The sequence below is a fragment of the Nasonia vitripennis genome, chromosome 5 (genome assembly GCF_009193385.2).
Source record: "Nasonia vitripennis strain AsymCx chromosome 5, Nvit_psr_1.1, whole genome shotgun sequence".
NCBI classification, from domain to species: Eukaryota; Metazoa; Arthropoda; class Insecta; order Hymenoptera; family Pteromalidae; genus Nasonia; species Nasonia vitripennis.
The window spans coordinates 17,016,846-17,037,754 of NC_045761.1; the positions used below are offsets into that span (position 1 = coordinate 17,016,846).

At 34.3% G+C, this 20,909-nt stretch overlaps 1 protein-coding gene and 2 long non-coding RNA genes across 4 annotated transcripts; all 3 read left to right on the top strand.

Annotated features, from left to right (window-relative positions):
* Window positions 1–1,974: 1,974 nt before the first annotated feature.
* Window positions 1,975–5,941, top strand: LOC116417779 (ankyrin-3-like). Of its 2 annotated transcripts, XR_004345071.1 has the most exons (4): window positions 1,975–2,149; window positions 2,281–3,180; window positions 3,300–5,190; window positions 5,735–5,941. XR_004345071.1 is itself a non-coding variant. In XM_031932805.1 (3 exons), exons 2-3 carry the CDS (start codon window positions 2,371–2,373, stop codon window positions 4,074–4,076), a joined length of 1,587 nt encoding a protein of 528 aa, XP_031788665.1. In that variant the 5' UTR covers window positions 1,975–2,126; window positions 2,281–2,370; the 3' UTR covers window positions 4,077–4,228. The 2 variants fall into 2 exon arrangements, 1 of the variants encoding a protein (XP_031788665.1); XM_031932805.1 differs by lacking the exon at window positions 5,735–5,941 and having other exon boundaries at window positions 1,975–2,126; window positions 3,300–4,228.
* Window positions 5,942–10,214: 4,273 nt separating this feature from the next.
* LOC100115777 lies at window positions 10,215–11,521 on the top strand. The gene is made up of 2 exons (XR_004228038.1): window positions 10,215–10,770; window positions 11,315–11,521. It is a non-coding gene; the product is annotated as an uncharacterized LOC100115777 (long non-coding RNA).
* Window positions 11,522–19,229: 7,708 nt separating this feature from the next.
* On the top strand, window positions 19,230–20,909 carry LOC116417781. Its single transcript, XR_004228040.1, has 2 exons — window positions 19,230–20,158; window positions 20,703–20,909. It is a non-coding gene; the product is annotated as an uncharacterized LOC116417781 (long non-coding RNA).

The following is a 20,909-nucleotide window of genomic DNA, read 5'->3' on the forward strand; positions in this document are numbered from 1 at the left end:
ATAGCTACAAATCATGGAGAAAAAGTTGGATTGGATAGGGCAAGCGAGGCTTTTTTTTAAGATACAACAATTCAAAGTTTTCATCCCATGCTATCAGTATATCTATTATAGGTGCGCAGTGTTCTCTCTCTCTCTCTCTCTCTTACAAGTTTTGAGAGTATTTTATACTCTAAACAATTTATAGCACTATGCTAATGTTTGATACTATAAATTGTAAGGTTTTGATATTAGATAACACTGTATAATATCTTAAAGGAATTTTCTAATAAAAACCCGGATTGAGCACCACTGTAGCCGGTGAACTACCTTAAGTAATCTTAAGGTTCAATTTCACACATGAGAAACACTTTTGTCTCTATTGCCATCTATCAGAAGAGACGCAAACTATAATCTTAAGGTGGGTCTCCACTGATTTTTTGCCAAAAACTCGAAAATTTGTTCATTATATATTTTACTTGCTTATAATTTTATAAACATTTTGAGACTAATCTGATGTGGAAACTCAAAGTTATACCAATGTTATAGGCGGTTGAGTAACATGTTTTACATTATAGATTACATACAAAAATAAAATTTTGAACGCGTTTTTCTCGTAACTTATTCATTTAACTTCAAAAAGTTCCTTGCACAAGGCATTTATATTAATCCTTGTTAATTATAAATATTATTAAATTATGGTTTTTTTAAAAGAATTTTACTGTTTAATAAATTCTTGATTTATACTTTTTCAAAAACCTTGAATTTTAATGACTATTATTGGTTTTTATTATATCATAACTTGTGTATATGTGGATGAAAATTGCCCAAAATTGGTCTGTAACCTTCTTTTATCACAACAATCAAGCCCCCAAAAGCTGACAATGGATGGTGCAAAAGGTAAGAAAAATTAAAAATCAGTGAAGATCCCCCTCAAGAAAAAAGAAAAGAAGGAATTATTTTTTAGAGAAAACTTTTTTAATTTCAATTAAAAAAATTTAATTGATACCCGAACTTATAAATTTTGATCATTTGAACTGTATGCTTTACAATCAATCAAATAATTTTATTAGCGGCTTTAAAACATGCGGTTATCACTTCTAGAATGAATAAAATAAAGTTTTCTAAATCAAATGTTAAAATACGCTTATGATATTTTTAATAAAAGAACCTACTCGTTACATATTGCTCCCTGCGAAGACTAACACATATCAGATTGCCAACCTAGAATAACGCAACTCACATTTTTGTTCTTATTTTTCTAGTAAAATTTGTTTTTTAGAAAAATTGAAAAAATCGAGCTGTGCTTCGAAAGAGAAAGACCTAGACTTGGGTTGTCTTCTTCCTCAGGCGCGTTAGTTGCTGTGCGCGCTACCTGGGAAGGGGAGGCTTCCTGCAGAGAGCAACTCGCCTGTCGATTTGTAACCTTTTAGCTGATTTGCTCAAGGGGCATCGGTTAGGTTCACGATTCGATATTTTAGTTGGTCAAAGGAAGCGCGTCGCATAGTCATAACTTTATAAGTAATGGACGTTGTAAGTCTCGGCTTGAACGAATGCGAGAACAGCAAACATGCTGTATTTATTGTTAACAGCGAGGCGAACGTTTTGGATGGATGGCGAATGATTGGATGTATGCGACGGAAAAGATGAGTTGTCGAGCTGATTTTATGACTCTTGCTCGGAGGAAAGTAAATCGGCTTGAATTCGGATTTCGAGTGCGGACATCTGCGGCTGTGTGCGGTCCTGGGTCGGGTGTGCGGGTAAGGCATACGGTCGAGACGGGCTGAGGGGGGCGCAGCGTTTGGGCTCGAGCGTCATTATTTGTATTGTTTTATGGCGGTACAGGAATTAGCCCCGGGGACAGTTTCGATGCCAGGTATTAGGATTTTCCTCGGATTTCTCCTCGGAAAGAATACGAGTGTTGTGTGTGTGTGTGTGTGTGTGTTTGTGTGCTTGAGACAACTGTACGTGCTTCTCGAGTGATCGGCGACAATCGGCGGCTAGCAGCGTCAGTTGAGTACCGAACTCGGAGCTGTGCGCTTCGCTGCATTCCTGTACTTTAAATAATTTTTCCCTTCGATATAACCTTCTGCATCGAAGCTCGTCTGCGTCGTTTATTGTGAGCCATTTCTCTCTCACAGGAATCACTCGTGAGTACTTCCAGTACGCTAAGGTTAGTAGAGAACGAAATAATTTTTAAAATATCCATGTATTCTAATACGCTATATTTTTAACGCAAATTAAACTTTCGCAAGAAAAATCGTTTTAAACATAATCAATATAAAATTCTTGTTTTCCTCCAAGATATCAGCAAGTATACAACCGACCGGCGACGAGGCTCTCCTCCAAACAGTAGCATAATATCCCATCGTGTCGCACTTCCGAATAACGGAGATGTTCCCATTCTCGACGTTAGATCTGAACGTATCCAAACTCGTTAAAAGCTATGACCGCACGCTGTACCAATTTCTCGACGAGATCTTTTGCAAGCGCCGTTTTGAAGCCAGCAGACATCTCGCGGAATTTCTTCGAGACCCCGTTCGAAAATACAAAATCAATCAGATCCTAGAGCATGAGCCCGTCCTCAGCAGGTACTTTTCAAAAGAAGAGCTTGGACAGCTCTCACTTCTGTGGATCGCTCTCTTGGGCTCTTATTACGATTCAGCCGAGCTTCTCGTGCGCACTGGTGCCGAAGTCAACGAGGTCTTCGGAAGAGGCGGTCTTGAGGTGATCGACGGGATGTCGACCCTTCTCCACCTGCTGCTTCAGAAGGATCCCTCTCCGGAGAACGAGCGACTCATCAGTCTGATCATTGGCAGTGGCGCCAACTTCCAAGCTCGGGACCTCAAGGGACGAAGCCCCCTGTACTTGGCGGTGACGAGAAACCGAATCAATATGATCGAAATGTTGCTGGAAAAAGGAGCCGATATGAATGCTGCTGCCAAAAATGGCTTGACACCACTGTTCGAAGCTGTTAAAATCAATGCTAAAGAGCTGCTACCATTATTCATTAAAGATGTATCCGCCAAAGATTCAAACGGCAGAAATGTCTTATCTCTGCTGGCATTCGCTCCTAAAGAGCAGCGCACCGTAGACATAGCGAGAGGCTTCATCGAAAAGGGTTGCTCGCTCGAGGATAGGGAGCACGTTGGCCTTCTGCTCCAGCCGATACACCGAGCAGCCCAGGTGGGGCACGATGAGTTGGTAAGTAAAAGAACGAAAATTTCCATGCCGCCAGATATATAATTATTTCGCGCGCACGCTTCTCAGCCGCGCACGGATATACACTTTTCATTTTTCGGCTCATTATTCACGTTTTACAGGTGAAGCTCTATTTGGGCCACGGCGCTGACGCAAATTCGCTAGGGTCGGATGACTTGACTCCACTGTACATGGCAGCTGCGAATGGGCACGTGGAAGTTGTGAAGACTCTGCTTAATCATGGGGCGAACGTTAATCAAAGAAGATCTCATAGCGGTTACACTGCATTGCACGCAGTCTGTGTGGTCTGTGAATCCTCAAGAGACACAGAGGTCATCGAATTACTTTTGTCCGCCGGGGCGGATATACTCATCGAGGGCAACTACGGCCACGAGACGCCTTTCGCTTTTACGCGACCTAGCTTTTGTTTAGAGAATACGCAATACCGATGCATCAGGCTTTTGCTCAGAGCGTTGGCTTTGATAAAAGTTAGCCAACCGTCGATTGAGTTAAAGGACGAAACGATCATCAAGCCGGAGGTGGACATGCAGACGTACTACGAAAAATGCATCGAAGAGGCCGAGAGGGCGAAATCCTCGAGGTTCATCAGGAGCTGCACGTTTTTCGACCTCCTCACGAAATGCCACTGTCAGATCGCCCCACTCATGCGTAATCCTGAGTTCGAGACGGAATTCAAGAAGTTCAACTTGAAGGAATTTCCAATGTATGCCGGAGACGCAGTCCGAGCTTTCAAGCGCGCTGAAGAGCACTATCAATCCATCCTAGAATTTGAAGAGCTGATCAACGAGTCTATTTGCTATATCTTGCCTTATATGCTTGTGAGGCAAATCCTTGACCACATACCTATTGTGCATACTTGTCGCAAACGTGTGAAATAAGCAATATTGTGGTTAAATATTGAAATATTATAGTTAACCGCACGCATAACTCGAAATCCTCATTCGGTTTTTCCCTAGTGGAAATGAAAAATGTAATAAAGTGGAATAAAATATAAGAAAATGTAACAAATCGTACCATTTTGTACGTTTTTGTTGAATTTCGGACCTTTTTTACGTTTTATTACAGTTTGCTACATTTTATTACATTTTGTTACGTTTTATTACAATTTATTACAAATCCATTGATCCAGGATTTCATGGGGGACTCTTCTTTAAAAAGACAAATGTACGCCAATTCATTTCGTTCTATAATTTTAATTTACACCTAGCCTAACATAGTACAATGTAAAACATGGTTTAACTGCCTGCTAATAAGGATTAAAACTAAAATGGATAAAGATCGTCCGGATATATCCTGCAGGTGATAGTAGTATACCTATATAAGTATATAGATATTTATTGATATTTTTTTTAATGTTTATGCATGCGAGAGAAATAACAGAAAGGGGTGAGAGGCTTTTGCGAACGAAATGAGATTTATAATGTCAGCGGCGTGACTGTACACATCGGTGAAAATTTGGAGTTTTCGCTCGGAAGAACCAGAGCGAAAAGCGGAAGCTGAACTGAGACTCTTATAATTTTACTTAGGAGAAGCCCTAGCTGTTTTTTTTTTTGATGATGGACATCAACTGCGGACAGTCTGTTTTCTTGCTTGATAGGAAAAACGAGCTAAATAAGCTTATGTTACAGAGGGTATTCACATTCTGTAACAGTTTTTTTATAACTACGAATATGATGTTTTCCAGTAATATAACGGTACTTCAATTAAAAATCCCCGCTTTTATCAGTGCTTCAATATTGTATTTTCTATCCCGCTAGATATTGATCTTGATCGAATGCGCTATAAACACGCAGAAGCGATATAAGTAGCAGATAAAGAAATGTATATATAAAAGCACACAGCAGATTTCAAAATGATCAGACTGTAAAGTATCTTGAAATCATCAACACACTACCAGACCAATTTCACTAACCGCCAAAATGAGTCAAACTCTTACCTACCTTTTGCTCTTGGTCGTCCTTATCGCCTGTCTGACTAATGGCGCTGTTGCGGGTAAGTTGATATTTTCACCTGTATTACCTTACTGAATAAAAATCTCAGATGAGATTTCTGGCCGAAATCTCACTTGAGATTCTGCCCTACGGATTGCTAAAATTTCTTAAATAACTATTATTCAGTTTGTTATAATTAAAACTTGCCATCTAGGTGGTAAAAACTCTCAAATAAGTTCAAAAATACACGTTTTCAAGCATTTGAAGCAGTATGCAAATTTAAAAAAAATAACACGAGAATCTCTAGTTAGCAACTCATGAGTTAAAATTTTAAAAATCTATAAAAACTGGCTGTATGAGCAACTCGAAACATTGTTTTTCGAACTTATTTGCGAGTTTTTACCACCTAAAAGGTAACTTAATTATAACAAAATGAATAATGGATATTTATATTAAGAAATTTTAGCAATCGGCATGGCAGAATCTCAGGTGAGATTTTGGCCAGAGATCTCACCTGAAATTTTCCAGTAGGGTATTTTACTTATTAAAGTGTTGGCTGAATGAATTTCGTCATAGCATTAATTGTCAATTGTTAAATGTTACAGCGGCTGAATGGGGATGCAGCAGCAACAGCGAATGCGGAACGTGCAGCTGTACTGGTGGATATTGCGTCTGTCCCGATGGAGTGGTCTAAATCAGCTGAGAAGCCTTATCGTCCTTTTATTGATTGATTTCGAGAAGAACAATGTAGCTTTATAACTTGATTAATTTTTCTAATCCACTAAAATAAATGATTTATAGTATTCCATAAAGCTGGATTGGTGTGATTTTTCCTATTGTTTAAAACCTTCAAGTATAATTGAAAACATAATCACAGAAATAATCGAATACTGACTGGATGATAATATATTCCACTTACATTACCTACCTTTACTATATATTTCTAAAATTTATGTAATTCTTTAAGCAATTATATATTTATAAATTTATCATTGCGGTCAAACAAAATGATTATTAATTCTTTCTATATATTTTCTTTGTTTTATTAACAAACTACAAAACGAATTTTGCCGTGTAGTTCTTGATAGGTTTCGTGGAAAGTAATTCGTAAAATTCAAAATAGCAGTATTTGATTTATTTAAAAAATGATTGTGTTAATCGAATTTTATTTTCATTGGGAACAATTTTTTTATGCATTGTTACATTTTATTATAAAATTAATAATAAAAAAAATATATTGACTATATTAGGCGGTAAAATAACATGTAATAAAATGTAATAAAATGTAAAAAAAAAGTTAACAAATCTGAAAATGTAAGAAAGTGTACAAAAACGTATGAGACCAAAGGTCCGAAATCCAACAAAAACTACAGTTTCTTACATTTTCTTACTTTTTTTTACGTTTTATTACAATTTATTACAATATATTACATTATTACTACTAGGGTTCTTTTGTGCAAAAATGTGACCAATAATAAAATAACGGAAAATAGAATACGATGTAGGCGCGCTGGCGCGCATGACATTAATGTGATTAAAAAAAGTCTCTTATACATACATTTTAGTTACAACGGTATACATATACCGGTTTAACCTTGTACAAAATCAATAAACTTATCATTCTAGAAACAGCAATAAACTTTCCTTTTTATAAGCCATCGCCAATTCATTTCGTTCTATAATTTTAATTTACACCTAGCCTAACATAGTAAGAATTTTTATTAATCACCGCATCCCTATCCCTGGTAGAATGAACCTAAGGAACCTAACCTGCTGCTCCAGCAAAAAATACAAGGTTAAGAGGCAGTAAAACTTAAATTAATAAAATGGATACTTTTTATTATCTCGATATAATACAAAAGGATTCAATGCAGAAAGAAAAAACATACAGTGGTATTGGCGATCTAAACAAGACAATTAGCAACAAAAATGATATAATTATGCACTTAAATGTAAGAAGCACGAATACAAATTTTAATAAGGTAAAAATATTTTTTGAAAGTCTGATCGTCAAACCATCTGTTGTTGTACTTTCTGAAACTTTTGAGCAGGTTAATCATAATTTTTTTGAACTGATCGAAAGTAACTATGAGTACGAGTCTTACTACAATGATAGTAGGATAAATAGGAATGACGGAGTTATAGTATTCGTAAATAGAAACTTGGTTCAGAGCACAGAAATTGTTCAACAGGGTAGGATTAGAATTGTAAATACGAAAATTAACTTAAGTAATAATAGCAATATTGAAATCTTATCCATGTACAGATCTCATGGCATACCTAAGACTGAGTTTATTTTAGATTTAAACAAATATTTGATAAAAAAGAGGAACATTAAAAATCATTTAGTAATAGGAGATTTCAATATTGATTTATTGGATTGCGATCATTCGGGCCAAGAATTCCTGTGTAATTTTTTCGATAAAGGATATATTCCTGGATTTGTTGGAATTACAAGGCCACCTGTGGGCATTGCTAAGGGATCCTACATTGATAATATTTTCATAAAACTGATAACATACATACAATTACTTATAAACTCAAACTATCAATAACAGACCATTACCCTATATTTATAGCTCTCAATAAAATGAAAATAGTACATAGTTTTAAATAATAAAAAATTAAAAAATAGTGCTGAAACAAGAAACTGGAATGTAATTATCACAATGCAGGATCCTAATTTAGCAACAGATAAGTTGTTGTCTGAGATTAAACAATGTATCGAGTTATCCAAAATGAATCAAAAAAGGATTAGACAGGTGGGAAGGAAAAATTGGATCACTGATGCGATAATTAAATCGTGCGAAACCAAAGAATTTTTGTATAACTTATGGAAGTTGGATATAAATAATGAGCAACTTAAAACTGAATGCAAGACCTATTGCAAAATTTTAGAGAAAGTTATCAAAGACGCCAAAATTAGATATGATAAAAAAATAGTCGAAAAAAATGCAAATAACTCCAAAAAACCATGGGAAATTATATACAATAAATTGGCTAAAAAAAGGTCTAATGAAACCATAAGTTGTATAAAGATAAACGATATTAAAGTTACAGAGAAAGTTGAGATAGCGAGTAACATGAATAAGTTTTTTTGTGAGATCGGCCAAAAATTGAGTAATGGTATCGTGCAACCCAATAATGCTGAAAACAGACTACTGGATAATAATGCTAACTCAATTTTTCTAAAACCCACAAATATAAATGAAGTAAAAAACATAATCAATACATTGAAAATAAAAAATGGTGGTGTGGACAAAATAAAAGCTAAGTCCTTGAAAGTGATTAGTAATTATATTGCGGTACCATTAACGCATATTTTTAATTTGTGCATTGAAAAAGCTATATGGCCCGATGCACTAAAAAAAGCCGAAATCATTCCGATATGTAAATCAGGGGAAAAACATAACATTACCAATTATAGGCCCATCTCACTTATATCCAATGTTGCTAAAATTTTTGAAAGAATAATCTTTAACAGGCTATATGATTTTATCCAAAAAAATAACATAATATCAAAACACCAATTTGGTTTTATGAAAAATATTGGCTCAAAAAATGCTTTAAACTATATCACACAAATTTTGTGATATAGTTTTTCTCGACTTGGCTAAAGCTTTTGATACAGTTGACCACAAGTTGTTATTAAATAAACTGTATTGTATTGGTATTAGAGGTCAGGCATTGGATCTCCTTAGAAGCTATTTAAATAACAGATATCAAACTGTTAAAATTGACGGTGTAGAAAGTGATAGTTTACTAATAAGTATGGGTGTTCCACAGGGTACGATACTGGGTCCACTTCTATTTATTATATATATATATATATATATATATATATATATATATATATATATATTAAATGATATGCTAAAGGAGATTCCACTAGAATCAATTCTATCGTACGCAGATGATACTGCAATTATAGCAACAGGCAATACATGGATAGAGGCGCAAAAAAGTATGAATGAGTTTCTTACTGTGATATACAAATGGTTAGCGGTAAATAAGTTATCTTTGAATGTGGATAAAACAGTTTGTATGACATTTGGAAGCTATTGCGATAGTGTACCGAAACTTATTGATGTAAGAATTCAAAATAGAAAGATAGCTAGAGTTGAGTATTACAAATACTTGGGAATTGTCATTGACTACAATCTCAAATGGGATAAACACATCCAATATATATTAAAAAAGACAAAGTATCTAGTCTATATTTTTCACAAACTATCACACACTATGTCAACAGAAACTTTAAGAATGATATATTATGCTTTCTTCCACAGCATAATTAGCTATGGAATAGTAGCCTGGGGTGGTGCATATAGAAATAACCGTGATTTATTACAAAGTTTACAGAGACAAATTCTCAATATTATCAACAAAAATACTTTTAGTATACAAGATAGTCCATTAAACCTAGAGCAAGTATTTAATTTCGAATCCCTTAAAATCCATTATCAAGATCTCAAAACTCAATTCCAAATGTCTACAAGTATTACTCGAAAGAAAAGTTTAATTATACCTAAAAGCAAAAAACGAGTCAGTGATAAAAACAGTTATAATAATGCTATTATAATTTACAATGCACTACCAAATAAGCTCAAGGAATTAGATATAAGCAAAACCGCGGCAAAACGTAAAATTAAGTATTGAATCAAAACCAATACTTAGTTTTCCAGATAGTTTTAAATTGTTAAATTTGTTAAATTCTAAGAAAAGAAAATGTAATGAGTGTTTATTGTTGTTGAAATGATTTTGATAATGTAACTATCTTTAGTCTTAAGTACTAGTTTTAAGTCTTTTATTCTTCTGTTATATACCAAGCTTGTACATAGGTAATTTAGTTTACCTTTACAAGGCTTGCTGGTATGCGTATTCTTAAGGTATACTATGTAAGCTATCATCTTGGTTTAATAAATAATAAATAAATAATAACATATCCTGCAGGTGATAGTAGTATACCTATATAAGTATATAGATATTTATTGATATTTTTTTTAATGATTATGCACGCGTCAGAAATAACAGAAAGAGATGAGTGGCTTTTGCGAAAGAAATGAGATTTATAATGTGAGCGGCGTGACTGTACACATCGGTGAAAATTTGGAGTTTTCGCTCGGAAGAACCAGAGCGAAAAGCGGAAGCTGAACTGAGACTCTTATAATTTTACTTAGGAAAAGCACAAGCTGTTTTTTGATGATGGACATCAACTGCGGACAGTCTGTTTTCTTGCTTGATAGGAAAAACAAGCTAAATAAGCTTATGTTACAGAGGGTATTCACATTCTGTAACAGTTTTTTTATAACTACGAATATGATGTTTTCCAGTAATATAACGGTACTTCAATTAAAAATCCCCGCTTTTATCAGTGCTTCAATATTGTATTTTCTATCCCGCTAGATATTGAACTTGATCGAATGCGCTATAAACACGCAGAAGCGATATAAGTAGCAGATAAAGAAATGTATATATAAAAGCACACAGCAGATTTCAAAATGATCAGACTGTAAAGTATCTTGAAATCATCAACACACTACCAGACCAATTTCACTAACCGCCAAAATGAGTCAAACTCTTACCTACCTTTTGCTCTTGGTCGTCCTTATCGCCTGTCTGACTAATGGCGCTGTTGCGGGTAAGTTGATATTTTCACCTGTATTACCTTACTGAATAAAAATCTCAGATGAGATTTCTGGCCGAAATCTCACTTGAGATTCTGCCCTACGGATTGCTAAAATTTCTTAAATAACTATTATTCAGTTTGTTATAATTAAAACTTGCCATCTAGGTGGTAAAAACTCTCAAATAAGTTCAAAAATACACGTTTTCAAGCATTTGAAGCAGTATGCAAATTTAAAAAAAATAACACGAGAATCTCTAGTTAGCAACTCATGAGTTAAAATTTTAAAAATCTATAAAAACTGGCTGTATGAGCAACTCGAAACATTGTTTTTCGAACTTATTTGCGAGTTTTTACCACCTAAAAGGTAACTTAATTATAACAAAATGAATAATGGATATTTATATTAAGAAATTTTAGCAATCGGCATGGCAGAATCTCAGGTGAGATTTTGGCCAGAGATCTCACCTGAAATTTTCCAGTAGGATATTTTACTTATTAAAGTGTTGGCTGAATGAATTTCGTCATAGCATTAATTGTCATTTGTTAAATGTTACAGCGGCTGAATGGGGATGCAGCAGCAACAGCGAATGCGGAACGTGCAGCTGTACTGGTGGATATTGCGTCTGTCCCGATGGAGTGGTCTAAATCAGCTGAGAAGCCTTATCGTCCTTTTATTGATTGATTTCGAGAAGAACAATGTAGCTTTATAACTTGATTAATTTTTCTAATCCACTAAAATAAATGATTTATAGTATTCCATAAAGCTGGATTGGTGTGATTTTTCCTATTGTTTAAAACCTTCAAGTATAATTGAAAACATAATCACAGAAATAATCGAATACTGACTGGATGATAATATATTCCACTTACATTACCTACCTTTACTATATATTTCTAAAATTTATGTAATTCTTTAAGCAATTATATATTTATAAATTTATCATTGCGGTCAAACAAAATGATTATTAATTCTTTCTATATATTTTCTTTGTTTTATTAACAAACTACAAAACGAATTTTGCCGTGTAGTTCTTGATAGGTTTCGTGGAAAGTAATTCGTAAAATTCAAAATAGCAGTATTTGATTTATTTAAAAAATGATTGTGCTAATCGAATTTTATTTTCATTGGGAACAATTTTTTTATGCATTGTTACATTTTATTATAAAATTAATAATAAAAAAAATATATTGACTATATTAAGCGGTAAAATAACATGTAATAAAATGTAATAAAATGTAAAAAAAAAGTTAACAAATCTGAAAATGTAAGAAAGTGTACAAAAACGTATGAGACCAAAGGTCCGAAATCCAACAAAAACGTACAGTTTCTTACATTTTCTTACTTTTTTTTACGTTTTATTACAATTTATTACAATATATTACATTATTACCACTAGGGTTCTTTTGTGCAAAAATGTGACCAATAATAAAATAACGGAAAATAGAATACGATGTAGGCGCGCTGGCGCGCATGACATTAATGTGATTAAAAAAAGTCTCTTATACATACATTTTAGTTACAACGGTATACATATACCGGTTTAACCTTGTACAAAATCAATAAACTTATCATTCTAGAAACAGCAATAAACTTTCCTTTTTATAAGCCATCGCCAATTCATTTCGTTCTATAATTTTAATTTACACCTAGCCTAACATAGTAAGAATTTTTATTAATCACCGCATCCCTATCCCTGGTAGAATGAAGCTAAGAAATGGCTTGTAACTGGACAGTTCTTAGGTTTGAATCTTTTGAAAATTTCTAAATCATAATGCATGAGTAATTAACATTCTTACTAATCTTTTTAATTAGCCATTTATAAGCCAATGAACCTGATAAACCCATGTCGAAATAAGGTACATTTTTACCCAACCGTTTGTGAAGTCGTTGGCCAACGCACTCCAATTGGCTTAATACTGGCAAAGGGTTAGCTGACGTTTCTACCAGGGTAGCACTAGAAAATGCACACGAGCACATCATACCTGTGCTAATGTAAAACATGGTTTAACTGCCTGCTAATAAGGATTAAAACTAAAATGGATAAAGATCGTCCGGATATATCCTGCAGGTGATAGTAGTATACCTATATAAGTATATAGATATTTATTGATATTTTTTTTAATGATTATGCACGCGTCAGAAATAACAGAAAGGGGTGAGAGGCTTTTGCGAAAGAAATGAGATTTATAATGTGAGCGGCGTGACTGTACACATCGGTGAAAATTTTGAGTTTTCGCTCGGAAGAACCAAAGCGAAAAGCGGAAGCTGAACTGAGACTCTTATAATTTTACTTAGGAGAAGCCCTAGCTGTTTTTTTGATGATGGACATCAACTGCGGACAGTCTGTTTTCTTGCTTGATAGGAAAAACGAGCTAAATAAGCTTACGTAACAGAGGGTATTCACATTCTGTAACAGTTTATTTATAACTACGAATATGATGTTTTCCAGTAATATAACGGTACTTCAATTAAAAATCCCCGCTTTTATCAGTGCTTCAATATTGTATTTTCTATCCCGCTAGATATTGATCTTGATCGAATGTGTTATAAACACGCACAAGCGATATAAGTAGCAGATAAAGAAATGGTGTTATCATCCGGATGGTACTTCCATTAATGGTTAGATGACTTATACATAACAGGCGCATACAAAATTTTTATTGTCTTGACTTTTTAAAAAACTAGATGGATATCCATGATGATATCCATATGAAATATCCACATGGAATCCACATAAATCCATATGGAATCCACATGAATCCATATAGATTATCCATATGGAAAATCCAGCTGGATATCCAGGTATATATTTTCAACAGGGCTAACAAACCATAAAACGAATTTTGCCGTGTAGTTCTTGATAGGTTTCGTGGAAATTCGTAAAATTCAAAATAGCAGTATTAGATTTATTTAAAATATAATTGTGTTAATCGAATTTTATTTTCACTGGGAAAAATTTTTTTATGCATTGTTACATTTATTGTACAAATTTTTTATAGTACAGACTGCTAAAATCCGCAAGTCTCGCCTATTCGTGACTGTTATGTATAGATATATGTATAAAAGTAGCCAGGATTATTAGGATGTAAAGGAGTAGGGATGGGGACGTGCGTGAATGTGTGAGCGGGTGTGAGTGTGTGCGAGCCGCGAGGGAGTTGGATTCGGCAGGCGACTAGCGGTGTGTGGCACTTGGTCGAAGACTCGCCTGTTATATGTACCCCTGTACTGGTTATACAACTTAAATAAAAGTATATTACAAACTACCTCTTACGTCATTTGGCTCTGAGTTACCTTTATTGTTCTCACCTCAACATACATACAAACAATTTGGCGACGAGGATCGAAGAATCCATTACACGGATAAAATATCGCATTGACCACGCGTGAAAGTGATACGATGGCACCCACAACGGATGGAGAGCAACACACAGCGCAAGTACAGCCAAATAGACAAGGAAGCATATGCTATTGTTTTCGCGATAAAACGTCTATACCAATACCTATACGGTCAAAAGTTCATCCTAGTTACAGACCACCGGCCTTTGACACAAATTTTCGACCCAAAAAAGGGTTACCAGTGTACAGCGCGATGCGCATGCAACATTATGCAATTTTCTTGCGAGGATACTCTTTCAAAATTGAATACCGAAAATCCGAAAACAATAGCAACGCCGATTGCCTTTCAAGCTTACCTTTATCAGATAAAAGTCAGTGCGTAGACGTTGTTGTAGACGTAATGTACATACAAATACTGGACGTATTGCCGGTGGACGCAACAAATATTGCACAGGACGGTAAAAAGGATCTTGACATTACAAGAGTAATAGTTGCGTTAAAAACAGGAAAGAAACTAAAAGCGAAAGACACGTGGAATATAGACCCACGAGAATTTAGCATCGAACAAGGAGTGTTAGTGCGTGGGCATAGAATAGTAATCCCGAAGTCATTACGCCAGGATGTGTTAAACGAATTACATGTAGGGCATTTTGGCATTGTAAAAATGAAAGGCCTAGCGAGAGGTCACTGTTGGTGGTCAAACATGAGCTCGGATATAGAAAAATTAGTAAATAAATGTGTCTTATGTCAAGAGCATAGAAACAATCCTAGTAAAGTTGAAACTCATATTTGGGAAACACCAACAGCACCTTTTGAAAGAGTTCATATAGATTTTGCGGGTCCATTTTTAGGACATTTTTTTTATCTTAGTAGACGCGTTCTCGAAATGGCCTGAGGTTCATATAATTAAAAACATGCTAGCAGACACAACGATAACAAAATGTAAAGAAATATTTGCGACTTTTGGGTTGCCTCATTGAATTGTATCAGATAACGGAACGACTTTTAAATCCGAAGCGTTCAAAAACTATATTAAAAGTCACGGAATTACACATAAATGTTCAGCATCGTTTCATCCAGCCTCAAATGGACAAGCGGAAAGGTACGTGCAAACAATCAAGAAAGCTTTAAGTAAAGTACGGGAGAAAGCAAACATACATACAGAACTACAAACGATACTAGCACAGTATAGATCGATGCCACACACTCTGACAGGAGTATCACCTGCAGAATTAGTTTTTAAAAGAAAAATTAGATGTCAACTGGACTTATTAAAACCGTCCAATAAAATAGAACAAAAACCGGACGTAAACGACACAAAGCAATTTAGAGAATTAGAAGTAGGAGAAAGAGTGGCTGGTCGTAACTACGCAGGAAAGCCCAAGTGGAAATTTGGAAAAATAATTACACGCACAGGCAAGTTACACTATAGAATCTTGCTGGACGACGACCGAGAATGGTTACGTCATATCAACCAACTGGACAAGTCGGAAATAGCACCACCCGAAGCTACTAAAGATAGTGGTAGACTCAGCAACCACTATTTCGTACCAGATGAAGACCTCATTGAAACACCGACAGCCGGGAGAGAGGGAGATGAATCTAAGAGCTCCACAGAAGCAGAAACAAGTTTTTCGAGTTGCACGTCAACGACCAGTGAGGCTAAAGAACCCGCAAAGAAACCGATCAACCGGAGTTTTGGCCGAGGACGAGGTCTGAGAAGAGAAAGGGAAGGGCAGACACCAGGAAAAATAATAGAAAAATCCGCACCGACATCGAAAGCAACCCAGGTGGGAGGATACCCCGAGAGGACAGCCACACCAAGTACCGCAGCGAAAAACATGGAAGAATCAGCAAGACAACAACGGGTTAAAAAATTGTTCTCGAATAATAACTAGCTAAGCTCTGAGTTACCTTTATTGTTCTCACCTCAACATACATACATAACAGTGACTAAAGTGGTCCTTTTTTGTACCGTGTTTATCACATTCGCTACGCTCGTGCGCTAACCTCACGGTGCAAATAAGGACTACTTTAGTCACGAATAGGCGAGACTTGCGGATTTTAGCAGTCTGTGCTATAAAATTTTATATGATACTCTTAACTTAAATGGTTCTTTCTTACACGGCGCAGTTAGCACCCAAGCGTAGCGAGGTACTTTTAGGTACATTTAAGTCACACGTATCGTAATGTACTATTTATGCATTGTTACATTTTATTATAAAATTAATAATTAAAAAAATATATTGACTATATTATGCAGTAAAATAACATAAGTAATAAAATGTAATAAAATGTAAAAAAAAAGTTAACAAATCTGAAAATGTAAGAAAGTGTACAAAAACGTATGAGACCAAAGGTCCGAAATCCAACAAAAACGTACAGTTTCTTACATTTTCTTACTTTTTTTTACGTTTTATTACAATTTATTACAATTTATTACATGTTTACCACTAGGGTTCTTTTGTGCAAAAATGTGACCAATAATAAAATAACGAAAAATAGAATACGATGTAGGCGCGCTGGCGCGCATGACATTAATATGATTAAAAAAAGTCTCTTATACATACATTTTAGTTACAACGGTATACATATCCCACACAGCATGAAAGATTTCAATGAAATATTTCGAAATATTTCAGTGAAATATATCCACGGAATATTTCTGAAACCTTCCAGTATTATTCCATAGAAGAGCTATCAACCGACTCAATGGAAATATTTCAGAAATATTCCATAAATATTTTGTTGGAATCTATGATATTCCTTTTTAAATATTTCAATATGTTCTTTAGGAAATCTTACATAAATATTTCATAAAATATTGCTCAGAATTATTTACTTAATAATACACTGAAATATTTTGCGGAAGATTTTTGGAATCTTTTTTAAACATTTCTTTGGAACTTTTGTAACGAATTTTTAAAAATTTATGAAATATTCCATAGATATATCTTGTAAACTTTTACATAATTATTTCTTCATTATTACAATGGAACATTTCTTGAAATACTTATGAAATAATTCTTTAATATTTTATTGGACTTTTCAAATAAATTTTGGATATTTCTTGAAAGATTTCCGAATTATTCCATACACATGTCTCGCAATCTTTTATATGATTATTTCTGCAATATTCCAATAGAATATTTCTTGAAATACTTATGAAATAATTCTTTAATATTTTATTGGTACTCTTAAAATAAATTTTAACTGTAGCTGCCTGCGCATGAATTCACACTGGATCAATTATGTGTTTGTACCTGCTGTCAAACTATGGAGTTATTCTTTATATTCAAAAACAAAAGGTGTTCGAATTAACGAATTAACAGTTTATCCTCTTACATGATTTCAATTATTTTTCGTATAATTTGTCCAAAAGTTTAATATTACTAACATTAACTAGTTTACGAAAGCCGATGGCGTAAAAGCAAAGATACAAACTGTTTGTGTATTTACTATAATAAATATATATATATATATATATATATATAATAAGATATATTCACGGTGTCGTGGTACAGTCGCCGGACACAACATGGCGGCGGGGCTCTTGTTGATTGGGCTTTCAGAACAAGGTGGCGCATCAGCTTCGCAGTCGCATAGACAGCGAACCACGGCCATAAAAAGAAGAAGAAGAAGAAGGTTAGGACGGTCATGACGTTAGATATCGCTTTCCTGACAGTCATGACCGATCTAAGGAGTCCAATTAACAAGAGACCCGCCGCCATGTTGTGGCGCGTAAAGCGAAGTTATTGTGTCCGGCGACTGTACCTTCAAGCAATTCGAGAACATTTGAAGAATATTTCACGGAAGATATATGGAATATTACTGAATTATTTCAGGTGAAATATTTTATTAAATTTTTCAGAAACATTTCTGAATCATCATTTCACTAGTAACTTATAGTGATTATTAAACTTAGAAACATTTCAGAAGTGTTTCTTCAATCTAGGAAAGAAATATTTTATGAAGGCTTTCTTAAATGTTCCGGAATTATTTTACTGCAAATTTTCCAGTAAATATTAAACACAGAAATAATTCTGAAAGAAATCAGAATTATTTTAAAGAAATATATTTTGGAAGCTTGGTTAAATATTCCAGAATTATTTCAAATACAAATTCCAGGAGACTACGGGCTAAGAAATAATTTTGAAATGTTGCTTAAATCTTGGAAAGAAATATTTTATGAAGGTTTTCTGGAATATTCCAGAATTGTTATACTGAAAATTTTCCGGTGAAGATTAAACACTGAAAGAATTACGAAATAATTCAGAAATATTTTAAAGAAATTTTTATGGAAGTTTTCTGGAATATTCCGGAATTATTATACTGAAAATTTTCAGGTGAATATTGAACACTGAAATAATTAGGAAATAATTCCGAAATATTTTAAAGAAATTTTATGGAAGTTCTCTGGAATTATTTTACTGCAAATTTTCCAGTAAATATTAAACACTGAAATAATTCATAAATAAATCAGAAATATGTTACGGAAGCTTGCTTAAATATCCCAGAATTATTTAAAATACAAATCCCAGGAGACTGCGTGCCACAAAATGATTTAGAAACATTTCAGAAATATTTCAAGGAAATATTTCATGAGAGATTTGCAAGGCGGGGCATTTTATGAAATGATATTATTGCAGTAATATTTCTGAAATATTTCGTGAAAAATTTCAGAAATATTTCTGAATTCTTTAAAAAAATATTTCAATATAGGAATTCGAGGGACATAACATTATTTCAGAAATATTTCGTCGAAAGATTCCTGGAAGATTTCAAATATTCCGTTCCAATATTTCCGAAATATTTCGGAAATATTTAATGCTGTGTGGGATACCGGTTTAACCTCGTACAAAATCAATAAACTTATCATTCTAGAAACAGCAATAAACTTTTCTTTTTATAAGCCATCGCCAATTCATTTCGTTCTATAATTTTAATTTACACCTAGCCTAACATAGTAAGAATTTTTATTAATCACCGCATCCCTATCCCTGGTAGAATGAACCTAGAAATGGCTTGTAACTGGACAGTTCTTAGGTTTGAATCTTTTGAAAATTTCTAAGTCATAATGCATGAGTAATTAACATTCTTACTAATTTTTTTAATTAGCTATTTATAAGCCAATGAACCTGATAAATCCATGTCGAAATAAGGTACATTTTTACCCAACCGTTTGTGAAGTCGTTGGCCAACGCACTCCAATTGGCTTAATAATGGCAAAGGGTTAGCTGACGTTTCTACCAGGGTAGCACTAGAAAATGCACACGAGCACATCATACCTGTGCTAATGTAAAACATGGTTTAACTGCCTCCTAATAAGGATTAAAACTAAAATGGATAAAGATCGTCCGGATATATCCTGCAGGTGATGGTAGTATACCTATATAAGTATATAGATATTTATTGATATTTTTTTTAATGTTTATGCACGCGTCAGAAATAACAGAAAGGGGTGAGAGGCTTTTGCGAAAAAAATGAGATTTATAATGTAAGCGGCGTGACTGTACACATCGGTGAACATTTTGAGTTTTCGCTCGGAAGAACCAGAGCGAAAAGCGGAAGCTGAACTGAGACTCTTATAATTTTACTTAGGAGAAGCCCTAGCTGTTTTTTTGATGATGGACATCAACTGCGGACAGTCTGTTTTCTTGCTTGATAGGAAAAACGAGCTAAATAAGCTTACGTAAGAGAGGGTATTCACATTCTGTAAAAGTTTATTTATAACTACGAATATGATGTTTTCCAGTAATATAACGGTACTTCAATTAAAAATCCCCGCTTTTATCAGTGCTTCAATATTGTATTTTCTATCCCGCCAGATATTGATCTTGATCGAATGCGCTATAAACACGCAGAAGTGATATAAGTAGCAGATAAAGAAATGTATATATAAAAGCACACAGCAGATTTCAAAATGATCAGACTGTAAAGTATCTTGAAATCATCAACACACTACCAGACCAATTTCACTAACCGCCAAAATGAGTCAAACTCTTACCTACCTTTTGCTCTTGGTCGTCCTTATCGCCTGTCTGACTAATGGCGCTGTTGCGGGTAAGTTGATATTTTCACCTGTATTACCTTACGGAATAAAAATCTCAGATGAGATTTCTGGCCGAAATCTCACTTGAGATTCTGCCCTACGGATTGCTAAAATTTCTTAAATAACTATTATTCAGTTTGTTATAATTAAAACTTGCCATCTAGGTGGTAAAAACTCTCAAATAAGTTCAAAAATACACGTTTTCAAGCATTTGAAGCAGTATGCAAATTTAAAAAAAATAACACGAGAATCTCTAGTTAGCAAGTCATGAGTTAAAATTTTAAAAATCTATAAAAACTGGCTGTATGAGCAACTCGAAACATTGTTTTTCGAACTTATTTGCGAGGTTTTACCACCTAAAAGGTAACTTAATTATAACAAAATGAATAATGGATATTTATATTAAGAAATTTTAGCAATCGGCATGGCAGAATCTCAGGTGAGATTTTGGCCAGAGATCTCACCTGAAATTTTCCAGTAGGGTATTTTACTTATTAAAGTGTTGGCTGAATGAATTTCGTCATAGCATTAATTGTCATTTGTTAAATGTTACAGCGGCTGAATGGGGATGCAGCAGCAACAGCGAATGCGGAACGTGCAGCTGTACTGGTGGATATTGCGTCTGTCCCGATAGAGTGGTCTAAATCAGCTGAGAAGCCTTATCGTCCTTTTATTGATTGATTTCGAGAAGAACAATGTAGCTTTATAACTTGATTAATTTTTCTAATCCACTAAAATAAATGATTTATATTATTCCATAAA